The sequence below is a fragment of the Malania oleifera genome, chromosome 4 (genome assembly GCF_029873635.1).
Source record: "Malania oleifera isolate guangnan ecotype guangnan chromosome 4, ASM2987363v1, whole genome shotgun sequence".
NCBI lineage: Eukaryota > Viridiplantae > Streptophyta > Magnoliopsida > Santalales > Ximeniaceae > Malania > Malania oleifera.
Window position 1 is genome coordinate 42222611 of NC_080420.1, and position 27949 is coordinate 42250559.

Here is a 27949-nt window from a genome sequence, read left to right on the forward strand (position 1 = left end):
TTTTCCCAAAGATAAAGATGTAGCAATCAAGTAATATGCGATGAACTTTAAAATAATACTCTCAAAATGGATTTTAAAATAACGAAAATATGGGAGTATGAATTTTGTAAACAAGAATTTGAAGCACACAATGAAGCTCAATCAATCTCCTTTCGAACTTGTAGTTATTTTGCAAGTGAGGAGAACAAGAATGATACTCTCTTTTGCTAAATGATTTTTGCAAATAATGTAAGAGAGAGTATGAAAAATTTGGCTTGAATGTATGAAGTATGGGCAAATGGGAGTACAAAAAATTTGAGAGGATTTTTTGTTAATCTATTTGCTAATCCCATACTAATCAAAACAAATGAGGGGTAATATATAGAATACCTTAAAAAAATTGTAGTTGGGGACACATTAGGTATTTTGAAAAAGTTTAATTAAATTTTAACCCCAATTAACCATGGTAAAAATTTGATCAACCCGAGAGATTTGGTCGACCATTTTCAAGGTTCAATCGACCATATTGCCAAGTTCGGTCGACCGTGGCAATTTTGAACTTTGGAAATGGTCGATCGTCTCAAGGCAATTTTGAACCCTTCGTAAGTTCGATTGACCACTCATCTAGGTTCGGTCAACCGTGGCCAATTTGAATTGCACAAATGGTCGACCAGGTTGTTGGGGTGTTAGACTTTTTATGCTTCAATTGACTAGGGGCGATACGTTCAAAAGCAGAACGGTCAACCGAGTAAAGTTAACATGTTGACTTCTGATCGGTTCGGTTGACTGTGACATTTATATTGCCAATGGTTCGGTTGTCCGTGGCTTAGTCAACATTTTGACTTTTTAGCCACAGAGTGTTTGGTCGACCAAGTTGATTATTAGCACAAGGGTTCGGTCGATCGGGCCCATTCGAAAACATAATTTTGACCCTAAGTTTTATCCCTATTTGTATAAATGTGACATTTTAGCCAAAGGGACTTTTCATTTATGTGCATGGGGTCCTAAGGTCAATCTAAGACCTCTTGAGCTTATGCAACCATTATGCATGTAATGCATTAAATTATTACAAACTATATTACAAACCCACAAATTATAAGTTAAATGCGATTACAATAAAATGTCTTCTTCTCGATCTTTTGCTCTTCACTTCATGGAGTACGCCAAGTGTATGTGCATTAAAATCCATCTTGGTCCCTATTTTCTCTGTCCCTTATGTGTGATATTAAATATGGACCAGTTCACATGCTAAGCACATACATAAGTTCATTGTATTTCGTCAGTATCAAAACAGAGATTACTCAAGTCAACAAATAGTTCATCTTAAGTTGGCCAAAATTAAATGCACATATCATCTCCACATAAATTGACTTTCTAAAAGTTGGTGCCCAATTATTGGGTAGGATTGTAAATGGGGTAAATTTGGAGCAGGAGGGGAAGAAACTAGATGTGCCACATTAAGAATTACACACCCAACCAATCACCAAGGACTCCAATCGGCCAACTATAAAAAACACGCAAAATTTTGAAAAAAAAAATCTCGTGTTTATGTTATTAAAATAACATAACTTATCATAATTTTATTATAATTATAAATATAGATAGTATAATTTTTTAGTAGAATAAAATAAAATAAAATAAAACTTATGCATTTAGAAGTTACTAAAAATTAAATGAAAATTTCATACATATATATATATATATATATATATATATATATATAGGACATTCATGTATATTATATATAATGTTTACATTTAGGATGAATTTTGATTAAGCAATACAATAGTTAGGGGCAAAGTGAATTCAGGATAGAAAAATATATTATTCACTTATTGTCCTGAATTTGTCCCAAATTACAAATTTTATCTCGACCATTGCTCCGAATCTATTTTGAATATCCATTAATTTCAAACCATTAACATCCCTAACTTGAGGAAATTTGATTATGGTTTACTATAGTTTCATATATATTGGACCAATTGTAATTGTGTTTTTTTTTAATAAAAAAAATATCATTTTTGTAAGAATATTTCATTGTCCTTAATGCTATAAAAGAGATTTTTCCTTTTTATCATCTTTCAAAAATATCAACTTTATCCCAATAACTATTCATGATTATTTTAAAATACCCTTTTAACTATTTACTTTTATCTATAATTATATCTAATCTATCCTTATAATTACTCATAATTATACAAAGTATTCTTAAAATTATCTACAGCTCTGTATTCCTCATATATGTATTTAAGCATATATATATATATATATATATATATATATATATATATGCACATACACATAACCCTTAGACTTATTTTTTATTATTATTTTTTATAAAAAAGTATTTTAAAAAATAAAGCACGTGGTGCTTGCCATGGCTAGTTCCGTCATTAAAGTTTTAAAATTCAAATTCGAATATTTGATTTACCGATCCAATTAATTTTCCTGGAAGAACCTTAGACATCCATTGAATTTAAAATTCACGTTCGCCATTGTATTTCCGCGGGATTCTCAAAACCATATTCGAACGCCCGAGAGAGAGAGAGAGAGAGAGAGAGTGCGCGGACAAAATTCGAACGGGCGAGGGAGAGAGAGAGTGCGTGGATTTGCTGGCGTGTCTGGTCTGGTGGAAAATGGTGAGTCTATGGTTGATTGGCGGATTTATCTGTGATTATCGTTGAGCATGTTTATTGTTTAGGGTTTCCGTCACTGACTGTTCGAGTTCTTTTTTGACAGGCAGAATCAACAGAGGAACTCGAGCCCCTCTTCGATTACACTCGCGTTCAGCCTTTGGGTGTTGTCTGCCTCGACGACGGTTTGTTCTTCAGCCGCTATTAGGATTAGCCTTCACTTAATTCCATTTTTGTTAAAAAATAAAAATGAAGTTTTGATTTTTATTATTTTTTTGGCAGATGATTCCCCAATTCCTTCTCCCAAACGCATAAAAATCCTCAGCTCTTCAGTGGTATTCCTATCTCTCTCTCTCTCTCTCTCTCTCTCTCACACACACACACACACACACACACACACCCACACACCCACACACAAGCTCGTATGCAATTTTATGTATACTTTGCACTGTTGTAAATTATTCATATGGGAATTAGGATAATAAGGAAGAAAAGAACGGAGAAGTAGTGAACGTTGTTGATTGCGAAGAAGAGGAGGACGATTGGCTACCTCCCCCACCTAAGGCTTCCGGTGACGCACAGAAGCTTGTTGAGGATTCAACTATAAAGGAGCTGAGGTATAACCATATATATGATATTTGCGAATGAGTTGCAGAGTATGCATTGTGTAAACTGTTTCTTTTTTTTTTTCCTCTCTTACATTCATTATTCATAAGTAATATTTTTTACTTTACCAGCTAGACCACGCCCATTTGCTTACAACTGATTAAGAGTCAGTTGATGAGCATGAGCATTTGAGAATTTTTTTTTAGTGGATTCGTTTAAAAGCTCTTTTTACAGATTGCCAGTTTTTTTCCCTTGCGTGGTCTATAGCTTCTTTTTCCTTAGATGGGGGCGAGGGGAGGGGTTAATTTATACGTCATGTGATTGACTCGTCAAATCTATTGAAAAGCTATCAAGATATTTGATCAAATTGTGAATTTTAGAGAAGTCAATTTTGGTACTTCTATATTAAATTCACTGGATATTAGATTCAGTTGTCGATCATTGAAATCAAATTGGACCTGATATATTTCTTACCAAGAAGAAGACTGATGTTGGAGAATGGTGTCCTTACCAGTAGTATCTTGACTCTTGTGGCTTTTGTGCATTTCTTGCAATAAGTAGCATTGAGTAATGGTTCTTGGTTGATTCATTTCATCGCCTTCTAACCTCTCATCAATGCAGATAGGAGAACTTTAATTTTGAGAAACTGAATGGGTTGACTATTGTGAATTATGGAGGAAAGAGGGAGGTTGTCTCTCTTGTTAGTTGTTATTAGGGGTAAACAAGTATAATTGGGTATGAGATCAACTTCAATAGTTCTTGTAAGAAAAATTAGAATACTCATGGCCCATGGCTTAAGACATTGATATTTCTGGATGGGTTCATTCTAATGTGATTTTTGGAGGATAATCTAGGGAAATTAATATCTATCAAGATGATTGATTTTTTTTTTTTTAAAGTTCTTCAATGAGATTTCTTGATGGAGAAATAGCAACTAGGTGGAGGAAATTTTTTAGAGTTTTGGTCCTTTTGGATGAAATTGCGAATTGTCAAGGATTTGTTATCTCGACCCCGGGGGGGGGGGGGGGGAGAGAAAAAACATAGACTTTGGATCCATTAATACTATGGAAGCTCAAGAGAAATTGTCAATGTTTCAAAAAATAAGTCAAAGAGCTAGATATGTGGATATGTTCAAACCTAGATCATCATTGAGAGGGAAGGGAGCCGTTTTGAAAATTTTGATTGGAACTTGCGGCTGTAAGTTGAGAAGAGAGAGTTGTCGGAGATTGCATTTGGAAAGAGAGTTTGTAGGCAAAAATCTTGGAAAAATTTAGAATTTGAATTTTGGTTGAGATATGTTGAAGGAAAAAACTATATTTTTGGGGGGGGGGGGGGAGGGAATAATGGGCTGGAGTGCAAAATTGGCTTTACAAGCCTTTTACTTTGGAGGGGGGTTGGATATGGTAAAAAGATGGGCTTAAAAAATGGGCTTACTAGTGTTTGGCGAGATAGCCCAAGGGTTAAGAAGGAGAACATATTTGGAGTGGTAGATTCTAGGCCTAACGGAGGTTCTATTAAGTCAGCTCAGCATTTGAATTGGTAGATTCTAGGCCTAACGGAGGTTCTATTAAGTTAGCTCAACATTTGTAGAATTTTAATATGAACGTTTGGGGCTGGAGTTAGGGGATTGGGCTTGGGATGAATAGTGTTTGGATTGCTAATTGAAACCCAACATGAATGATTTATGGTGAAAAGGGTTGAGACTATTAGAATATGAGGTTAATGAGTTATTAGAGGGCTAGGAGAAAGGGGTTTTGTTTAGGATCTAGTGTTTAGATACTCTCCTAATATTCTGCAAAGTGTAGATGTGAGTATTATTAGGGAGATATGGTTCGGTAGAGGAACATATTGGGCTAGCCTTTCTTCACGGGGAGCATTTGGGGGTATTTTGGTGGTTTGGGATACTTGGGTGGCAACCATTGTTGATGTCAGACTCTTGATTACCTTGACATTGCCAAGGCACGTGGTGTTGTCAACTTATATGCCAAGGCAATAGCATGAGATGGCTTGTCATGGGTTATCTTGATCTTCGATGAATTGACACTTTGTGTTGCTAAATAGGGAGCGCATAGATGTTGAGTTACGTACTCGACATGGTTAGAGATGGACATGGTTGTGGCCATGGTCTTTGACAAAGTTGCTACAGTGGCTGGTTTTAGTTCATATGGCCGGATAGTTGACTCGGGTATGTGTTTAGTGCCTTCGTGATATATGATGTTGTCTTATGTGTGGGATATGTCACGAGTAAAGTGAAATCGTGCATGACACAAGGTGTTGACCTATAGGCTGTGAGCGATGTCAATGACAAAGGCTGCAATGTTGACTAGTTGACCAAGCAAGGCAGTTACTTGACTATTTTTCTCATAGGGGCTGGCATGCATGCTTGCCTAAAAGGAAAAATTCTTGATTTGACATATGAAAATGTTTCTAGCCACATAATTGTAGACATAATCGATTATGCCTCGTTGGCAAATGCTGGCTATGTCTAGCACAACCTTGGCTGTTGTTGACCCTAGACAATTGGGTGTATCAATTGTATAAATATGACATGTGAGTGGCATGGGATGCTAGAGGGAATTTGTGCATGGTGTTTCTATACGTGTTATGAGTGTGTTATCATTGTCTTTGAATAAGAATAAGATTGGGAGGTGTTGCTCTTGTAACATTGTTGCCTTGTGCATGTCATTCTTTTGTTACACACTTGTAGTACTAAACCAACGAATTACATTGTGTATGTTGGAATTGTGGTGGTTTGGCTTAGTTTATCTTCCATTTAGACCTTATCCTAGTTTTGGGAGGAGTTAGGGGTTGTGTTATCCTATATACTATTATTTCACCCGATCTAGGAACTTCCATAATGTTGGCGTGATTTGATTTGATTTGGGCAACGAATCTTGACATGATACATCTTCGTAATGAAAATGGAGTGGAGTATTTGGGGGTGGCTTTAATTTAGTAAGGTTAAGATGGTGGAAGAGTTTCTACTGGCATGCAGTTGTTTGATAGGTTCATTTGAGAATACAAACTGAGAGATACTCCGTTGTAGAATGCTATGCTTACTTGGTTAGTTTGGTGCATGCGTGCCCTGTCACGAGCTAAGCTTGTTCAGGGCATTATGCTTGCTTGTGACCGTTTGTCTCGTGTTCCATCATGTAGATACTAGTGTAGGGTTATTTTTTGCTAGTAGTTTCTTTGTATGCCAAATAAGGTAGTATGTTCTCTCAGTCACTTTGATGTTTCCTAGTGCTAGGATGATATTTACATAAAAACTTCTTTAGGGAGGGTGAGTGTTCATTAGTCTTGTAAAACTCACTAGCTATTGTCAACGTGTTTAGCCTACTTGCCTCCCTCGTTAAATACACAATGTCAAGGAGGTGTTGTTAATCAATTGCGTTTCTTCAATGTTTACTGCTTGCTTGCCATTGCTTTCATAATTGCTTACTGCTTCCGCTGCTATTTGATTGAATGCTAATGAAAGTGTTTCTTGGATGAATGTTGGTATACGATGGGCTAGCTAGTTAAGAAAGAGTGCTTTAGCTAGCGCCGCACGGCCGTTTCTCAAAGATGTGAAAATAGTCGGTCTGTGACACCTGGTATCAGAGCAAAGGTTCATTGCTACGTGAATTCAGTTATCTTCGTTGTGGAATTTGGAAAGCTTTGTTAAGTGACCATGGCAACAAACATTGTTGAGAGAATCAGCGTGTTGGAAGCACAAGATGAGGCAACAACCAACACTGTGGCCGCAGAGGTGGCCTAGATGAGGGAACTTGTTGATGAAGTGATGGGATCACAAAAGCATCAAGCAAGTTTGATAGGCGACCTATCAGAGGACTTTCGCCATACAATGGAAACTTTGCAATTGCGGATAGCTGATCTGGATGCAAAGATGAATCTGATGGTTCTTGCTATTGGAACTCCAACACTCTGAGAGTTAGCAAGACCAAGATACTAGAACCCAAGACGTATGGGGGTGCTCGTGATGCCAAGAAGTTGGAAAACTTCTTGTTTGATGTGGAGCAATATTTTTGCGCTATTAGGATGACCTCATAACAGGTGAAGGTGGATACTGTGACCATGTACTTGGTTGGTGATGCCAAAATGTGGTGGCGTACTGAGTACAATGAAATTAAAACTGGACGCTGTGTAGTGGATAGTTGGGTAGACTTGAAAAGAGAGCCCAAGGCCCAATTCTTTCTTGAGAATGTTGTGTATAATGTTAGGAAATGCCTGAGAGACCTCAGGCATACTAGGTCAATCAAGGAATAAGTGAAACAATTTTCTGCTTTGATGTTAGATATCAGGGATGTGTCGGAGAAGAACAAGCTGTTCTATTTTCTATAGGGGATGAAATCGTGGGCAAGAATTAAACTTCATAGGCAAAGAGTTTAAGACTTGTCTACTGCACAAGCTATTACAGAATGCTTGACTGATTACGGTGGTGATAATACTGCTTTGTCCAAAGGGTTTGTTGGAGAGGGAAACAGTGAAAAATCTTTCAAGAAAGGCAAACCCAAGAGTGGGGGAGCCGACTATAAAGCATCAACGTCAAAGGAAGCTTCATCGTCTCGAGGGTTCAACACGCTCAATGGAAAGGGGAAGAGTAAAATTTCGTGCTACTTGTGTGGAGGCCCTCATAGAGTTATGGAGTGCCCACACAAGGGATTACTCAATGCCTTACAAGCTTCCACTTCGGGAGAAGTGGTGGAAAGTGATGGGGAAGAGGAGGACACCCCAAGGGTGGGAGCAATGTGTCAAGTGAGCGCATTGGAAAAGCAAGTGAAAGCTCCAAAAGTTACACAAGCAAAAGGATTGATGTTTGTGGACTTGAGGATCAATGGGAAGAGTACCCACCCTATGGTGGATACTGGGGCTACTCATAATTTTGTTTCACAGCTGGAAGCATGGAGACTCAACTTATCCTCAGAGAAGGATACATGACGCATGAAAGTAGTTAACTCTATAGCCTAGCCTGCTTTTGGGCAGTGAGAGGGTCATGCGAATTTCACAGCAATTCCATTGGATGACTTTCCCGTCATTTTGGGAATGGAGTTCCTAAAGGGGATGAAGGCAGTGCTGATGCCTTCGGTTGGTTCCCTGTGTTTGATGGGAGATCACTCGTGCATGGTGCAAGCCGTTGCAACGAAAGGAGACGATGGGAAGTCCCTTTCAGCCATGCAACTTAAGGAGGGATTAAGAAAGGGTGAGCAGACACATCTAGCCACGGTGGTGGTAGATGAAGATGTAGGCCAAGAGCTGGTGCTTACGATCATCCAAGCGGTGTTGTATGAGTACAAGGAGGTGTTGTCGAATAAGCTGCCTCACGACTTGCCTCCATGACGGATTGTGGAGCATGAGATCGAGTTGTTGCCAGGAGTGAAATCACTTGCTAAAGAGCCATGTCGGATAGTGCTAGCAGAGTTGGGGAAACAGCTTGATGAGTTGGAAGCGGGATGTGTTTGCCCTTCCAAAGCACTGTTGGGAGCATCAATGTTGTTTCAGGGGAAATGTGAAGAGCATCTATGGAAGGTGTCTGACGGAAACAATCTGTATGTAAAGAAAGAGAAGTGTTTTTTCGCTCAGTGGAGCAACAAATTCCTTGGTCATGTGGTTGAGCAGGGTCGTATCCGGAGGGATATGGAGAAGGTAAGGATGATTCAAGATAAGAAGATCTTCACGAGAGTGAAGGAGTTGCGTTCCTTTCTTGGCTTTACCAACTATTATAGGAAGTTCGTTGAGGGTATTTGTGGAGAATGATTCTAATGACAGGACTACTGAAGCAGAGGTATTATTGGCCGCACATGTGGGATGATGTGGTTGATTATACACGGACTTGTCTCACTTGATAGCAAGACAAGGGGGAGTGGAGGAAGATTGTAGGGCTGTGGGAGCCCTTATTTGTAGTGTCCAAACTGTGGGAAAGTGTATCACTGGACTTCATCACCAACTTGCCCAGAGTGGGAGATGCAGGGTCTATATTTGTGGTTGGTTTTCGAAGTATGGTACGTTCATAGCTGCACCAAAGTACTGTTCGGCAAAGGAGACGACACAATTATTCGTTACAAATGTTGTGAAATATTGGGGTGTTCCCCAAGACATTGTTTGTGATCGAGACTCACTATTCACTGACAACTTCTTGACAAAATTTTTCAAGTTCCTCGGTTCACATCTTGACATCTCTTCGAGTTCTCATCGACAGATAGACGGACAGATGGACAGATTCAGAGAGCTACTGGAAGAGTACTTGTGCCATTTTGTCAACGACAACCATAAGAATGGGGTGCAATTACTTGATGTGTCTTAGTTTTGTTTCAATACCCAAAGGAGCTCAACAACCAACAAGAGCCCTTTTGAGCTTGTTACAGGCCATCAGCTGTTGTTACCTTACACAGTGGGCGAGCCGTATAGAGGAAAGAGTCCAAGGGCGTACATCTTCACCAGAGAATGGAGACAGAATGCAGAGTTTGCCCAAGCCTATCTGGAGAAAGCTTCTAAGCAAATGAAGAAGTGGGCAGATCAAGGGAGAAGACTGCAACACTTCAACTGGATGAAAGTGCATCATGTGGTTCACTTTAGCTGCTTCAAGCCGTTCAACATTGACATTGATGATTTGAGCAGTAGTCAGTCAAACAGAGCATAGTTGAAGACAGTGCCACTTGATAGACGTGAATACCCTTGCAGACAAAGAGTTCATATCCTCAAGGAAAAAGCGGCAGGGGTTCCTAGTGAAGTGGAAAGGCCTTAGTGATGAAGAAATTAGCTAGATTTTTGCGGAAGATATGCAACTGTTCATGGACAAAGTTGAAGTGTACCTAGCGCCAAAGTCTACAAGGACGTCGACTGCATAAGTGGGGGAGTGTCACGAGCTAAGCTTGTTCAGGGCATTATGCTTGCCTGTGACTGCTTGTCTCATGTGCTGGGATGGGTTTCCTTCATGTAAATACTAGTGTAGGGTTATTTTCTGCTAGTAGTGTCTTTGTATGCCAAATAAGGTAGTATGACTCCTCGGTCACTTTGATGTTTCCTAGTGCCAGGATGATATTTACATAAAAACCTCTTTAGGGGAGGCTAAGTGTTCATCAGTCTTGTAAAACTCAATAGCTATTATCAACGTGTTTAGCCTACTTGTCTCCCTCGCTAACACACAACGTCAACGGAGGTGTTCTTAATGAATTGCGTTTCTTCAATGTTTACTGCTTGCTTGCCACTGTTTTCATGATTGCTTATTGTTTTCGCTGCTATTTGATTGAATGCTAATGAAAGTGTTTTGTGGATGAATGTTGGTAAATGATAGACTGGCTAGTTAAGTAAGAGTGCTTTAGCTAGTGCCGCGCGACCCTTTCACAAAGGTGTGAAAATAGTCGGCCCACAACACCTGGGGGTGCGTGGTAGCTAGTCAGCTAGATCGCTTACTTTCTAGCAATGAGTGAGAGGATGAGTTTCCTAATCTTACTCAAGAAATTCTAACTAGACTCTTTTCATATCATTATTCAATTTGGTTGGAGTCTAAGCGGAGTCCTACTCTTTTTAAGTTTGAGAACATGTGGATGGATCATCATGGCTTTCATAAGTTAGTTAAGGGACTTGGTGTAGTTGTGATGATGTTGGTTGGGAGGGTTTTACATTTACGAAAAAGCTTAAGGGGATTAAAGAGGTGTTGGTGTTGGGTGAGAAATAGTTATTTGGATGGACCATTTCACCCCAATTTGGAGTCCTATGTCAAAAAAGGCTAGTGGATTATTGGGTTCTAAACCCAAATTTACTTAGTTAATTAGTTGTTTATCATGTGTGTTTAGTTTGCTATGAGTAGTATTATGTATTTTGGGGGCTTGTTTGTAATATTTGTGTATTTTAGGGCGTGTGTGTGTATGTGTGTGTGTGTGTGTTTTCAAGTAGTTATAGGGGTATGTGTGTAGTTTCATGTGTTGGAGCCTAGAGGCTTTCTTATAAATAGCATGTGAAAGCCATGTAGGTTTTGGTTGATGAATTTGAATTGAATGTGATCGTGTGGTTTCCCCCTTCTTATCTCCTTTCCTCTCCCTTCCTTCTTCTTTTCTCTTCTTTTCCCTTCTCCTCCCCTTTATTTCTCCTAAATTATGTGTTGGCTGTAGTTCCATGATGCTATCTTGCATCAGCTGTTAAATAAGTGGGACTTAGAGGTGTTTAGAGATGTTAAAGTGAAAAAATGAGTATTTTGAGTGAGTTGAGTGTGCAATACCGCTAAGGGATTTCGGTGTGAAGGAGGGGACAGTTGCTTCTCATTTGCTGTTTGCTGATGACACTTATTTTATTAGGATCGTGATAGTGAGTAATTTGAAAATATCTTACCATTTTACAGACTTTTGAGAGGGTCTTTGTCCCTTCGTCTTAGAATAAATTTGTGAAAGAGTGGAGTTGAGGCTGTTAATCTTTACTCTGATAAGGTAGTAGAGTTAGTTTTCTTAGCTGTGTGGTTTCCCCACTTCTCTCCAAAACATAAAAGAAGTTACTCCAAAGGTCCAAGAGAAATGACAATGCAAGAACAAATGTGAACAAATGTCATTATCTTTCTGGGTAAGGTTTGATTTCTATCTCTTTGGGTTTTTAGTTCTGGTTTTTTCAAGGGTTGTTGCCTTGAGGATGTCAAGTGTGATTGGAAGGTGTTATTGAGCTGATTCCTTGTATTTTATTCATTTCTTTCCACTTTTGAGTTTAGTGGGTATTTTATGATTACATAGCACTTTAATTTTAATTGTGGTGGTTTGTCCAAAAGCAATTGCTTTTTGTTGGTCTGCTATGATGACAATAGCTGCGCTTGTGATCATTGCCTGCCATCCCTAGTGGTCTCTGCTAGCTACTGTTTCTCATTTCTTATTCCTCCTTTTCCTTCCTCTTTGAGGAAACAAAAGTTGGCAATGGTACAAACAATGTACATTTTTTATGTATAAAATTACATTGAAGTGCACCATGGAGGTGCCAACCCAAGTAAAGAAAGATTAAAAAGAAAAACAAAATACAAAATATATATTGAAAAATTCTTACAATGAGCAGAAGCCTGGTTTATAATTTCCAGAACTCCAACAGTAGAGAGTATGCAAAATTGTCCCATAATCCTTTGTTCTAGTGTTTTAAAAGGTTCAATCGAGGCTTGAGGCAAGGCATTCTTAAATCTCCTCAAGGCTCAATCTAAAATACCAAATCCCGAAAAGGCAAACTCATTGCACATTGAGTAATGCATTTGTACAAAAGGCATGTATTTTGTGCCTTCGTAGTTGAGGCTTATGCATTTTGGGTGTGTAGTTCTCAAGTTAGATTTTAGCTTGAGAATTTTAACTCCATGTTTATATGAAGGAATGTCATAGTATGAGTTGATCTCTAGAACTTGTGAATCTCAATCTTTCCAAAATAATTGGTCATTATGTCTTAGATCTTGAAAGTAATTTGAACTGTGTAATGTTATAGCCATCTCTTGTCATGATTTACGTAATGATTCAAGTTAGCATTTTCTTTAGAAAAAAGATCATTAATGTATAGAAAAAAGAACTAAAAAAGAATTACACAGAAAGGAGGGTAAGAAATCCTTCTAACACATAAAAAAGTACAAAAAATAAGCAAAGAAATCAAAAGAAGAAGAAAATTACAACAATGCCCCTTTCCAATCCCTTTGAAGATCCAATAACAACATTCCTTGAAATAAACCCAAGGAATGAGCCCAAAAGGAAGTCCACCTTATGCATTCACCTTTTAAAACTTTGCTATGTACAAACCATTCTTCACACCTGCACCACGCCCCCCGCGGGGCTGCGTGGCGATTAAAACCACAAAAAAATGGATTCACCAGAATACATAAAGGGGAATTAAGTTCCATCACTCTTAAAACAGCCCTTGATTTCCAAGATAAGGAAAGAAGAAATATTATATTGCATTACCACCCACCTTAAACCAAAGTTCAGGATGAGCGTGCATAAAATTTTGACTAAAGTTATATCTAACAAGTTGGTTGAAGCGTTGGTTGGGGCCTTCATGGTTACAATTTCACATAATTAGGGTGCCTTTATTGATGGTGATTGACGGATATTGCATGCAACTTTGGTGGCGAATGAGGTTGTGAAAGATGGTATTAGAAATAGAGGAAGGCTATTGTTTTGAAGTTGAAGTTGGAAAATCTTATAATCATGTTAGCTGTTTTGGATTAGGTAGAAAGGGTTTTGGGATGAGGTGTAGGAAGTGGATTATAGGGTGTCTCTTTCTATGGTTTCCTTGGTTTTTTAGTAAGTGGAGAGGCCAATCTTGGTTTAAAGACTGAACACTAGTTAGACGAGGTGATTCTTATGCCCTTTTTATTCATGATTGTTGCTGATGTGTTGAGTGGAATGATCTTCATCTCATATCCCTTTCCACCCTTCCTACAATTAGAACCTGAGACCTCCAACATAGAAGTCCCAAGCTTTAACAATTGGGAAGTAACCTAATCTACAATTTAGAATCAATTTTTTTAAGAGTGTTATTGCTGGTATTGATATTGAGTTGAATACTAGTTCTTCTTTTGCTGGGGCAGTAGGTTATTGTGTCTTGAGTTGGCCTGACTTATTTTGGTGTCCCCTTGGGTGGTAATGTTTTCGCTTCTTCTTGGTGGGTCCCTGTTCATGTGAGAGTTCCTAAGAGGTTGGATTTGTGGAAGGAGTGTTTAGATGTTAGGGAGCGTATTACTCAGGCCTGTATATATTCTATTCCGTTGTGTTATTTTTTGTCACTTTTTAGGATCTTGGCGAGGTTGGTGTATAGTTTAGGGAAGTTAATGAGATATTTTTATGTTGGGTGTTGGAGAGAGGGCAAGAGATCATTTTTGTGTTGGCAGACAGTGAATAGGTCTGACAATGAGGAAAGTTTGGGTCCACGTGATTTGGTATCCAATTTGGTAGGAAAGTGTTAAAGCATTTTTTTTTAGAGCCCAACTCTCTTTGGAAAAAGGTAATTCAAAATAAGTTTGGGCTTCAATAGAATGGATGGAATGCTAAAGTTGGAGCTATCACATGAGTTCCTGTGAATTACTCTCTCGGGCATATTATCTCTCTGTCTCTCTGTCGCTTTTCCCCCCTCATGGTTGGTTCAAGGCTGATACTAGGGAGGAATTTGTTTTTGGGAAGATCATTAGGTTGAGGAGGCTCCTTAGAATGGAGCTTATTTCAATTTCTAATTTCTTTCTAATCCATGAAGGCATCTAGTCTTGAGATTTTCATTTTGGCAGAAATTTAAATGAGATAGAGATGGATAATCTTTTCCTCTTTGCTGAATGTGCTTGATTCTTTTTCCATTACATTCAGGAGAGGAGAATTTAGAATATGTACTCATTTGGAAATTTTCTTGCAAATCTTTTTTTTCTTCAGCTGATTCATGCTCCTACTGCCAGTCCTTTATGATTACCTTCTCTTATTTGGAAAGCTAAAGTCCTGTAAAAAATAAAAGCCTTTTCTTGGATCATGATCCTGAATAAAACGAATACTATTGACTTAATATTGACTTGCTTCAAAGAAGAATGCCAAATAAGGCATTGCCACCATCCCTTGTTTTAGGAATGAGGAGATCTATTGAGCACCGGTTTTTACATTGTCCTTTTTCATGGATTACGTGAAACAATTTGTTTGGGGATCTTTGTGAGAACAGGGTTTGTGATTCTTAATTGGATGCTTTTTGTGCTATTAATTTTGGAAGCTTTGGGAGGAAGAAGAGGGAGGCATTGTTGAGGTGTACAACTTTGGCTATTATTTGGGATTTTTGGTTGGGGAGTAATGTTAGAATATTTAAGGATATTGTTCTGTTCCATGATTTAGTTTGGTGTAACATGGTTTTTCTTGTGTTTCTTCGAGGCACTGCAAATAGTTTCTTTAGGGGTGTTGCACTAAATTACTTGCAACAGGATTGAATTATTTTGCATTGCTGTTATTTTAAATTTTATCACTTTTCTTTTGTCGTTGTCTTTGCTTTGGTGTAAAATGCCTTGTTCTCTTGTAGTGTAATTATTTCATTAATTTCTTCCTAATAAATTTCTTTTTCATTAATTTATTCTTAACAAATTTATCCATTTATCAAATATATATATATATATATATATATATATATATATATATAGTATGTATGTGTGTATATATCAACATTCGTCTAGCAACAATAAATTTCAGAGAAAAAAGTATTAACAAAATTTTAGTGATAGTTTATATAAACAAGAAGCTAATGGAGAGAAAAATGTTAGAAAAGGTTTTTGGGCCACCCCAATTGGTCTTTTAAGGATTAGGCCCTTGTGTCCTAAGACGTGCCCATGTTACATGAAACAACATTATATATTTATATGTTGCCACAGGTGGTGGAATTATCTGGATGAGATTTTGGTCCTGTTGTGATTAAATTGGAGAGAATTATGAGGGGATTTCTTTGGTCAGGATTGATTGAGAGGATAGATCATCTTGTGAGTTGGGAGGTTATAGGGAGATCTAAGGTTTAAAAGAGGGGGGATGTGTGTTGGGGTCTTGGTTATTTGGTGCATACAAACATTGATTTGCTTGGTAAATTGTTATGTCATTTTCCTTTGGAAATTAATTCTCTTTGGCATAAAGTAATCAAAGAGTAAGTCTGGCTTGCAAGCAAATGGGGTGGGATGCTAATAACGAAGTTAAAAAGAGTTACTTATGAAAGCTCATGGAAATTCGTTTTGCTGTTATTACCTATTTTATTGTACTACATTTAAAGTTGGAGTTTGTTGTTGATTTTGTTTCTGGGAGGAGCTTTGGGGGGGGGGGGGGGATATTATTTTTCTGTTTCTTTTTCCTTCCTCTTTTTTCCCATCTTTGATTATGTCATGATGCACCTCTCTCTCCTTTTACAATTTTTTATAGTGATATTGTTCCTCAGGACTTCAAGTTTTATTGAATTATTAATGATAGGGAGGTAGAGGAGCTTTCTGTCACACTTTGTTAGATTCATTATTCCTAATGCGGTGGAGGGATGGCGGGATGCCTTTTATCTTTTCTCTTGCAATTCTTTTTGTTCTTACCCAACTTAGTCCGCACATATTTTTTTTTCCTCTTTCTATTTGTTTATGGAAAGTTAAGGTGCTGTTTAGTTGTAGTTTCCATTTTCCATTTTCCATGGAATTACAAAAATGCTACCTTGCTTTCTTAGCTTTCCAAATTTACATAGAGAACTTGGACAATTGTATAAAGATGTTTTTCCTATACAATGTTTTAAAATTAGAAAACAAGGTAACATTTTTTTTAATCATTTGAAATACTGGAAATGAGGAGACACCCCCCGCCCCCCAAAAAAATTAAGGCTTTTACTTGGTTGATTGTGCTTAATAAAATAAATAGTAATAACTTGCTGCAAATCAGGAGACCTTTTGAAGGTTCTGTATCCCGATTTATGTATGCTCTGTTACAAGAACTCCAAGACAACTTCTCATCTTCGTTTGCACTATGAATTTTCTTGTAGGATTTGGAATAAGCTTTTTGGTATTTCAGGAGAGAGCTGGGAATGCCCTTCTTCAGTGGGAGAATTGTTAGAGAAGGAAGGGAAGGGCTCTTCTATGGAATTGTGGAATACTTGCTGTTTTATGGGGGTTATAGTTGGAGCATAATGCACTGATATTTACTAGGAAGAAATTAAATTGCGTGCTGGTTTTGTATAGGTTGAAATGTGGAAAAGAAAACTGAATATTCCACTAACTTATGAAAAAGATTACATCCCCTTTAAATAGATGATAATTCTCACCTAATTACTAGGGATATTTACAACCTACTGAAAATAGAATATCCTATTTAAAATGGAAAGCAGTAAAATAGGAAAGACTATCTACAGAATCGGGTAACATGCTACCCAAATCCCCTAGGATCGTGGAACCAAAAATAGCTAACAAATCTCCAAAAGATCAGCCTTTAATAAAGGCTGATAGATATAAAATAATTCTACACTCTCCCTCAGGTTGGGTTGTAAATATTGATTAGGCTCACCTTGGAACTCAGATCCTCAAAATTCTTTCTTGGCAGAGCCTTGGTAATGATATCAGTTGTTTGGAGACATGTAAGCACATACAACATCTTTGATTATTCCTTCCTCTATTTTTTCTTTTATGAAATGTCGATCAATCTCCAAGTGTTTTGTTCTATCTTAATGCACTTGGTTCTTTGCAATGCTAATGGTTGACTGATTGTCACAGAACATCTTCGTGGGTTATTCACCTGAAATCTTTAATTCCTTTAGAAGCATTCTTAGTCATATTCCTTCATAGATGCCATGTGCCATTGCCCTGAATTCAGCTTCTGCATTGCTTCTTGACACAACTAATTGCTTCTTACTTCGCTATGTAACTAGGTTTCCCCACACATATGTGCAGTATCCAAAAGTTGACCTTTGATCATATATTGATCTTGCCCAATATGCATCACTGAATACTTCAATATCTCTTCTTTGATTCTTCTCAAAAAATAATCCTTTACCTGGTGTAGCTTCAGATATCGTAGGATTCTATAAACTGCCTCTATATGTTCTTCATTGGGATTGTTCATGAATTGACTCACCATACTGACAGAGAAGCCAATATTAGGTCGGATGTGAGACAAATATATAAGTTTTCCAACTAGTCTTTGATATTTGCCTTTATCCACTGGTGCACTGTCTTCCTTGACTCCTAGTTCGGTTGTTGAATCCATAGGAGTATCTGCTGTTCTTTCAAAAGATTTGGAACATATTTCCTTTGGGAGACAAAGATTCCCTTCCTTGACCGTTTCTCTTCCATGCCTAGGAAGTATTTGAGATTCCCAAGGTCCTTGATTTCGAATTCTTTAGCTAGAAGACTTTTGAGACTACTCATGTCCTCCTCATAATCTCCCGCTAGAATGATGTCGTCCGAATATACAATAAGGATAGAAAATTTTCCTTTAGGAGAGTATTTAACAAATAGTGTATGATCTGATTGACATTGAGAATAGCCATGCCTTCTGATTACTTTTGTGAATCTCTCAAAACAGGCTCTTGGGGATTGCTTGAGCCCATATAAATATCTTCTGAGTTTGCAGACTTTGTTGTGTGTAGCTTGTGTCTTGAATCCAGGGGGAATTTCCATGTAGACTTCTTCAGCTAGGTCTCCATTGAGGAAGGCATTCTTGACATCTAGTTGGTGAAGAGGCTAGTCTAATTTGCTGCCAAAGATAAGAGGACCTGCACTATATTTAACTTGGCTACAGGGGCATATGTCTCATCGTAGTCGATTCCATATGATTGAGTGAATCCCTTTGCTACCAGCCGAACTTTGAAGCGGTTAACACTTCCATCTTCATTATATTTCACGGTGAATATCCATTTGCAACCTATTGGAAGTTTTCTAGTTGGGAATTCTATGATCTCCCATGTTCCATTCTTTTCTAGTGCACTGATTTCTTCCCAGACTGCAGACTTCTATTTAGGTGTACCAAGACCCTCTTGTATGTTATCAGGAACTTGGATTTTGTCGAGGTTGGCAACAAAAGATCTAAAATTTGTTGAAATCCCCTGATATGACACAAAAGTGTATATTGGGTGTTTTGTGCATGTTCTCACACCTTTTCTTACAGCAATAGGACAATCACTATCATCATCAGTTAACTCATTATGGGAAGTCTTGGGATTAGAGTTACGTGGTGGATTTTCACTTGATCTAGGGCTCGGATCAGACTCTTGGATTTGCTCAAGGAATGCTTGTTCTATCTCCTTTTGGTTCCTTCTTTTCCATGAATAGGTAATCAACTCATCATTTTTTGTTGGTTGAATAGTGTCCAGATGTTGATGTTTCATGGGAGATTCTAAGAAGGGATGTGAAGGAGAAATGGAGTTAGTAGTTGGAATAGATTCAGAAATTTGTGATAGGGGAGAAGGGTGAGATAACTCTTCAATATCCCAAAGCTGGAATTCCTGTGTAATCTCCCCCTGAATTTTAGATTTGGGGTAATATGGTTGTTGCTAAAAAAAGGTGACATCCATGGAGTGATAATATCTTTTAGTAGCTGGTGAATAGCATTTATAACCCTTTTGGTTTGGAGAGTACTTGAGAAAAATGCACTTAAGGGCTCTAGGATCAAGTTTACCATGGTGTTGACTATGAACATGAACAAAAGCTGAGCACCCGAATACTTTGAAGGTAATAGTGGAGATGAGCCGAGTATTGGGATACTCGGAAAGGACTGAAGTAGAGTTTGACAGGGAGTTTGGAATTTGAGAACGCGAGAGGGCATCCTATTTAAGCTAGGCTACAGTGAGAATGGCTTCACCCTAAAAGTGTTTTGGTACATGTGTAGAGAACATGAGGGAGCGGGCAACATCTAGTAGGTGCTAGTTTTTTCTTTCAGCAATTCCATTTTGCTGAGGAGTGTCGACACAGGAACTTTGGTGTATTATACCTTGACTCAAGAGATAATCATCAAGAATGGATTTGAAATCTTCTTTGGCATTATCACTTTTCACAATCTATATTTTTGTTTGGAATTGTGTTTGGATCATGGTGTTAAAATTTTTGAAAATTTGACCTGCCTCGGACTTTTCTTTCATGAGGAATATCCAAGTAAGTCTAGTTTGATCATATATAAAAGATAAACCAGCGAGATCCAGTAATATTCTTGATCGTAGATGCCCCCCCACATCACTATGAAACATTGAAAAGGGTTGGGATGCTTTGTAGGGTCGGATGGGGTAAGAGTTGCGAGCATGTTTTGAAAATTGACACATCTCACATTGAAAATCATTTTGATTTTTATTATTGAATAATGAAGGAAAGAGTTTCTCGAGATGCAAGAAATTTGGATGTCTTAACCTATAGTGCCACAACATAATTGCACTATCATTATTAAAACGAATGATAGAAAAATAACTTTGACTTCTAGACACTAAACAATCGGATTTGTGAGTTGTTCCTTGAGGAGGATCATAAACCTTGAGAAGATAGAGCCCCAAACACATCTTAGCACTGCCAATCATCTTCTCTGAATCCAAGACCTAAAATTCACACATATTTGGGAAAACTTTAGTAACACAATTGAGATCCCAAGTGAGTTTACTAATAGATAGTAAATTGCAATCCAAATTTGGCACTAATAGAACTGAGTTGAGTGTTAGGTTGTCTAAAATTTTAATAGAACCTGTACCAGCCACCTTTGAGAGTAAACCATCTGCTATCTTGATTGTTAAATTTTCATAACAGGGACTATAAGTAGAAAAACCTTTTCTATCTCTGGTCATATGATCTGATGCTCTTGAGTCTATAATCCATGGATCTAGCTTCTCTTTTTTAACATTAAGAGCACTTAAAAAATTACCTTTGTGTGCCAAAGAACCGGTACCAACCATAGTAGTAGGGGTTGTTGAAGATTGGCTGAACATTTTTTGCAATAATTCTAGTTGCTTCTTGCGGAAGTGACTGGGCTCGGGTGGTGTTGGTTTTTCATCTACCCAAGATCAAATTTGATTAGGGTTCAGAGGATGCTTTGATACCATGTTGAAATGTGGAAAAGAAAACTGAATATTCCACTAACTTATGAAAAAGATTACATTCCCTTTAAATAGATGATAATTCTCACCTAATTACTAGGGATATTTACAACCTACTGAAAATAGAATATCCTATTTAAAATGGAAAGCAGTAAAATAGGAAAGACTATCTACAAAATCGAGTAACATGCTTCCCAAATCCCCTAGGATCGTGGAACCAAAAATAGCTAGCTGTAAATCTCCTAAAGATCAGACTCTTCTACAAAATAAAATATAGTATCTGGTCTCACTGTGTTGCGTTGGTTTGTGATTTTCAGTGGAATTAGATTCTAGGAGTTACAAAGAATTTGGAGGAACCTGCTTGCTTGTTGATCTTCTCTTTCTTGTTATTTTTTAGTTGTAGTTCTTTTCTAGATTGTTCTAGGCCTGTTTTTGGGAGATGTCTCATTCTCGCTCTTGTAAATCTTCTTTCTTTTAATGAAATTTTCTTGTTGCTATCAAAAGAAAAAAAAAATACTGGAAATGAAAAAAGAAAACTATTTCTATAACTAAACAGGCTCTTAGGTTTCTTCAAAGTATAGGATTTTTGTGTGGATGTGTGTGTGATGTGGTATGCAAGTGGTGGGACACATGCTCATATATTTCATCATTGTTCTATTGCTTGGTAGTTACTGAACAAGCTTTTTGATATTTCTGGATTGTGTTGGGTATGCTAAAGTTCTCTGGATTATTTTCTGTTCACTGCTTTAAGACAGTTTGGGCAGGCATAAGAATGCGAAGTAACTTTGGTAGTGTGAAGTTTTTTCTGGCTTGTGGGTGCTTTGGCTGGAGACAGATGCTTGTATTTTTGAGATCAGATTTTGCTTAGTCGCTGTTGGAAGTGCATTTTCTGATATACAGTGAAATTTGGTTGATTCTGTTTGCTTGATTTTTGTTTTCCTTTTCTTATTTGTATTTGTTTTATTTCTATCTTTTTTCTTTTCTGTTTAGGAGAATTTCTTATCCTCGTTGTAGATTCTTCTATCTCTCAATAAAATTTTGGTTGCACAATTCAATGTATGCTAGGCAGTGGGCTTTGATAGTTTTTTAGTGGCCATATGCTTGTAGTGTCAAAGTATTGTGTGAATGGCTGAATGGTTTGGCCTTGAGTTCTGTATGTTATATATAGACTTTACAAGAATGCTATACATGGAAAGTAAATAAGTTCTAGCATGATTCTAGCCCTATACATGTGAACTATAATCTGTCAAAAAATATATGCTAATTGTACAGAATAATGAATGGAGAAATAAGGAAATAATTGTGGGCTGAAATAAGGAAAGAAATCTTTTGCTGTTTGCTGTTCAGTTGACAGCCTTCCTCAAATTTATGCTAGCTGATCAACAAGCATCAATTTGCTACTTAGGAAGCAATGTTGATGATGAGTGAGAGCCTTGGTGAAGATATTAGCAATTTGTAATTCAGTGGAAATATGTGGAAGAGTGATAACACGAGCTTCAAATGCTTCACGGATAGAGTGACAATCGACTTCAATATGCTTCGTGCGCTCATGGTAGACAGGATTGGCCATGATCTGGATAGCACTTGTATTATCGGCATGTAGAGGTGTAGGATTGGTCTCAGAAAAATCTAGCTCAGCAAGCAAACCTCGAAGCCAAATAATTTCAGAACAAGCAAGCGACATCGCCCGGTATTCTGATTCCATTGATGACTTAGAAACTTTGTTTTGCTTCTTACTCTTCTAAGAGATTAATGCATCACCTAAGAACACTCACCAACTAGTGATGGAGCGATGTGTATCCGCACAACCAGCCCAATCAGCATCGCTATAAGCAGCAAGGCGAGTAGAATTGCCTGCAGGGAAGAATAAACCATGGGCAGAATTGCCCTAAACATCGCGTATGATCCTACGGACAGCAGCCAAATGAATATGACGAGGAGTCTGAAGAAACTGGTTGACTTGCTGTACAACAAAAGAAATGTCCGGTCTAGTAATGGTGAGATAGACAAGACTACCCACCAACTTCTGGTATAAATTGGGATCAACAAGTAAGTCACCCTCATCTTTGCGAAGCTTGACATTTAATTCCATGGGAGTATCAACAGAAGTACCCTCTTGAAGGCCAGGTGTAGCCACCAAGTCACTAGCATACTTATGATGATTGAGTGAAATACCAGAGGGACTACGATGCACCTCAAGACCAAGAAAATAAGTGAGAGACCCAAGATCTTTCATATGAAAGGACTCTGAGAGCAAGTAAAGCAGAATCGGAACCAGTAATCACAATGTCATCAACATAAACCAAAAGAACAACAATGCCCATGTCTGATTTCCGAAGAAACAATGAAGTGTCATACTTGCTTTGCTTGAATGAAAATTGGAATAAAGTGGTTCGGAATTTATCAAACCAGGCCCTTGGAGCTTGTTTGAGACCATAGAGAGAGTGACGAAGCTTACACACTTGTGAAGTCGAAGTGGGAAACAAGCCCGGGGGTGGCTTCATATAAATACACTCTTTAAGATCTCCGTGAACAAAAGCATTCTTGACATCCATCTAATGTAGTGGCCACTCACTAGAAGTAGCAATAGCCAGAATCGTACGAACAGTAATCATCTTAGCCACAGGAGCAAAGGTCTCTTCATAATTGACACCATACTCCTAATTATTTCCAAGTGCAACAAGGCGAGTTTTGTAATGATCTAGACTTCCATCAGATCGGACCTTGACTGAGTAAACCCATTTGCAACCCAGAGGAACAATGGTGGGAGGAGAAGGCTCAATGTCCCAGGTGTGATTGGCCTCTAAAGTGGCAATTTCTTCCTATATAGCTTGTCGCCAACAATCATGTTTGGCAGCGTGTGAGTAGGATGTGGGAATATCTAAATTGGACAATGCAGCAGTAAGAACTGAAACAGAATTGCCGGAATTGGAAGAGGGAAACCCATACCTATCCGGGGGTACAGACACTCGAGAAGAGCGACGTACCAAAGGCTCTAGAGGTGTTGCAACTGATTGAATCTGGAGCGTGGTAGGATCAGATATCGGATGAGCCACCAGAAGAGACTGTGGGCGGGAGCGTCGCTTATACACAATACTTGGTTTAAAACGAGAACTGACTTGATGAGGATTTGAGAATTGCTCCTCAAAGGAGGGGAGAATCATAGTAGAAGAGGAGGGTACAGAGGACACATGAAAGAAATGTTGATTTTCAAAGAAAATAACATTCCTAGAAATGCGTGTACGATGTAATGTAGGATCATAGCAAACAAATCCCTTTTGACACACATTATATCCCAAGAATGCACATTGAACAGATTGAGCAGATAATTTATGTCGCTTATGAGGAGGTAAATGAACAAAACATACACAACCAAAGGTGCGGAGGTTATCGTAACTAGGTTGCTTAGCAAATAAGTGGAAATAAGGAGACTCCATGAGTAGGACTTGAGAAGGTAAACGATTAATCAAGTAGTAGTTTTCAGAGCCTCAACCCAGAACAAGGATGGAACAGAGGATTCTAGCAAGAGAGTACATACCACATCTAGGAGATGACGATTTTTGTGTTCTGATAATTCATTTTGTTGGGGAGTAATGGGACATGAATGTTGATGAATAATACCTTTAGAAGCCAAAAATGCCTGAAACTCAGTAGACAAATATTCACCACCGGAATATGTGAGTAATGTCTTAATAGAAGCAGAAAATTGATTGCCAACATAGGCTAAAAACTCGGTGAAAGTATGAAAAACCTCAGATTTAGAGCAAAGAAAGTAGACCCAAGTAAATCTGCTATGATCATCAATGAAAGTCACATAGTATTTAAATTTTTCATGTGAACTAACCGGGGAAGGTCCCCAAACATCACTATGGATAAGATCAAAGCATTGAGAAGCTCTACTAGCATGCAAAGGGAAGGGAAGAGTTTTTCTTTTACCAAGTTTGCAAGAAGCACACTCAAGAGATAAAGAAGAATGTTCTTTATTACCAAGTAAACCAGAGTTTAATACATGAGATAAAATCTGAGTATTGGGATGGCCTAAACGACGATGCCACACCAGACTAAGATCTAAAACATTATTACAAGCAAAAGACTTGATAGAAGAAACTGGAGAAAGTGCTGGAACAGGCAAAAGTAGTGGAAACAAGCACCCCACTTTAGGTCCCTTCGTGATCGGCTCCCCCATTACTTGGTCCTGCACAACACAACCATCACCAGAAAAATTAACAGCACAATTGTTATCAACTAATTAACCAACAGAAATAAGATTTGTGGAAAGCTGAGGAGCAAGAAACACATCAGTGAACTTAGAAGAGGCATCTCCGACAGAAACTATTGGCAAAGAATTGCCATTGGCAGTCTGAATAGCAAATTGACTAGCGTAGGGCCGAACATGACACATAGTAGTGGGATTATTCGTCATGTGATTAGAGGTACCCGAGTCCACACACCAGAGTTTAGTAGAATTGTTACCTTGGAGCCCCATTGTTGATAATGCTGAAATTAGCATCTGTTGCACCGTTTCGGGTGTGCAGTAATTCGCTGTAGGAGGTGTAGGAAAAGAGGAGTCACCTGAAGAAGAGTCAGGGGCCGCAAAAGTTATTGTGGGGGGTACAATAACAGAAGCTGAAATGACTGGGCCTGATGATTCTGCGGGCGGATATGACAATCTTTGATAATGCGACCCCCCTTCTTGCAATAAGAGTAGTATTTCTTGGAACAATTAGCAGCGATATGCCCAAATTCATTGCTGTAAAAACACTGCAAGGTGCTAGAATGCGCAGGCAGTCCTCGTCGTTGAGCAGCATAGGCCACAGGGACAGACCCTGAACTACCATGAGATTGTGCCAGAGTAACTTAAGTACTAAGCCGTTGTTCTTCACGAAGTAACTCACGAAAACAAACATCAAGAGAAGAAATAGGACAGTGATTCAGCAAAGAAGAGCGAACAAATTCATACTCAAGGCGGAGTTTCATAAGAAACTGATCACGATGACTAGTCTCGTGAAGATGTTGAATAATGGGAAGCGAAGCAATAGGAACATCCGCGGTAACTAGATCAGAATATTCATTCCAAAGAGTCAGAAATGCCGAATAATAATCTTGGATGGAGCGATTGTCATGTTGAAACATGGCAATTGCATGCTCTAACTGAAAACGATGGGCAGCGTTATCTTGATGATGTACTGTTTTAAATAAGTCCACATGGATTGAGCAGTGCGATAATGCCACAAGTTGGGGACAATATGTGGCTCAACCGAGCCAACAAGCCAAGACATAATCCTTGGAATCAAGCACAACCCATGAAGGTCAAGCCGTTGGATCCTTGGATTTATCAGGATTGGGTGCACAATTTGTGCCATCAATATGACCCCAAAGATCCTTTCCCTTTAGAAAAATTTCAAATTGAAAAGCCCAAGTAGAATAATTGTTGCCCGTAAACTTGGCACACAGAAGTGCAGAGTTTATGCTAAATAAAGGAGAAATCGAGAAGCCTAAAAAAAAAAACAGATTGTGCCGAAATAAAAATACTACCAAAAAATCAAGAAGCCCAAAAATAAATCAATGGAGGTACAAAGAAAACCAAGATCAAGCTGCCTGCACTAAAAAATAAATCTTGAACCAAGAAACCTGCTGTGCCGAGAATCACAAGGACAGAGAAGCATCAAAAACAGCAACAGAAAGCTGTTCCGACTACTTGCCTGCACTAAAATAAATTGCAAACCAAGAAACCTGCTGTGTGGAGAATCACAACGACAGTGAAGCATCGGAACAGCAACAGAAAGCTGTTCCGACAGCCACTCAATCACAGAAATTCCGAAAAACAGAGAACCAAAAAAATTCTAGAAGAGAATATACCCACGACAGTCAGTAATGAGAGACGCCTCCGAAACCGAGAAGACAATAAAAAAAAAAAAAAAATTCAAGGAGAAAAAAAATTAGCAGTCGGCTGGCTCTGATGCCATGTCAAAGTATTGTGTGAATGGCCGAATGGTTTGGCCTTGAGTTCTGTATATTATATATAGACTCTACAAGAATGCTGTACATGGAAAGTAAATAAGTTCCAACATGATTCTAGCCCTATACATGTAAACTATAATCTATCAAGCCCTATACATGTAAACTATAATCTGTCAAAAAACATATGCCAACTGTACAGAATAATGAATGGAAAAATAAGGAAATAATTGTGGGTTGAAATAAGGAAAGAAATATTTTTCCTTCATTTTTTTATTATCTTCCTGATTCTTTTATCTACCTCTTTTTTGCTGATTCTTATGTGTTTCTCTGTCTAGGTTAAAGAAGCAGGAGCTAGTGTCATTTACCCAATCAGCTGAAGATGTCTTGCGAACTGTAGAAGAGTCTGCAAAAAGGGAACTTGCTGGTTCTTTGCAGTCTTCTTTGGAAAGTGATGGAAACAAAACCTCCAAGCCTCATTCTGAAAGAGTAAAAATAGTTATTTCCATGCAAGACAAGGATGGACTCAAGCAATTTCGCATATATATGGTATGATTTTGAGCAAAAAATTCAGAATTTCCTCAGTGTGATCTGTATGTTGTTTAGGTTTTAATATTGAGTTTTTTTCCGTTGTATCCTTTTTTTTTTTTTAAATATATTAAATAATACATTTTTTTGGGAAAATATTTCTCGAAATAACCCTGACGTAATCTCGCTACTTGGAGCAGTGAGATTTGCCACGTGTCATTCCCACCAATTGATTTATCATTATTATAATAATAAATGATAAATTTATTACGCAGAAGAATTTATTTCCCGTTTTATTTTTTTTTTTTAAAATATATTAAAAGAATTTATTTCACGATTTATTACGCAAAAGAATTTATTACGCAGAATGATTTATTTCCCGATTTATCATTTTTAAAAAAAAATATATTAAAAGAATTTATTGCATAATAAATTAAAATTTTGAACTTTATTTAAATTACCAATTTTAATTGTACCTGAAATTAATATATATATATATATATTGACACAACAAAAAAAATTACTTTAATATTTATTCAATATAAGATTTTTTATCAATATCATTATCAATTAAGAAAAATACTTATTATTAACACTGCAAAGTTACGGGCAGTAATTTCAATATTTATTCAATACCAGATTTTTTTGTGATGAACTGCTTCTTCACTGTACAAAAATGAATATTAAAAAATAAAAATGATACCATAGCCTTGCCTGCGGTCAACGGCTAGTTTCAAATAATTATTATATATATAAATTTT

General features: G+C 37.8%; 1 protein-coding gene across 3 annotated transcripts in view; it reads left to right on the plus strand.

Moving 5' to 3' along the window:
* The first annotated feature begins 2368 nt into the window (after positions 1 to 2368).
* LOC131153580 (uncharacterized) overlaps positions 2369 to 27949 on the plus strand; it is a 48118-nt gene continuing 22537 nt past the window's right edge. For 2 of the 3 annotated variants that reach the window (XM_058105990.1, XM_058105989.1), the window contains exons 1-5: positions 2430 to 2618; positions 2719 to 2797; positions 2895 to 2947; positions 3090 to 3229; positions 26999 to 27209. In XM_058105990.1, the coding sequence (XP_057961973.1) occupies positions 2616 to 2618; positions 2719 to 2797; positions 2895 to 2947; positions 3090 to 3229; positions 26999 to 27209 (486 nt within the window). In that variant the 5' untranslated portion in view covers positions 2430 to 2615. Of the gene's footprint in view, positions 2619 to 2718; positions 2798 to 2894; positions 2948 to 3089; positions 3230 to 26998; positions 27210 to 27949 lie in introns of all 3 variants that reach the window. The other variant, XM_058105988.1, reaches the window with a different exon arrangement.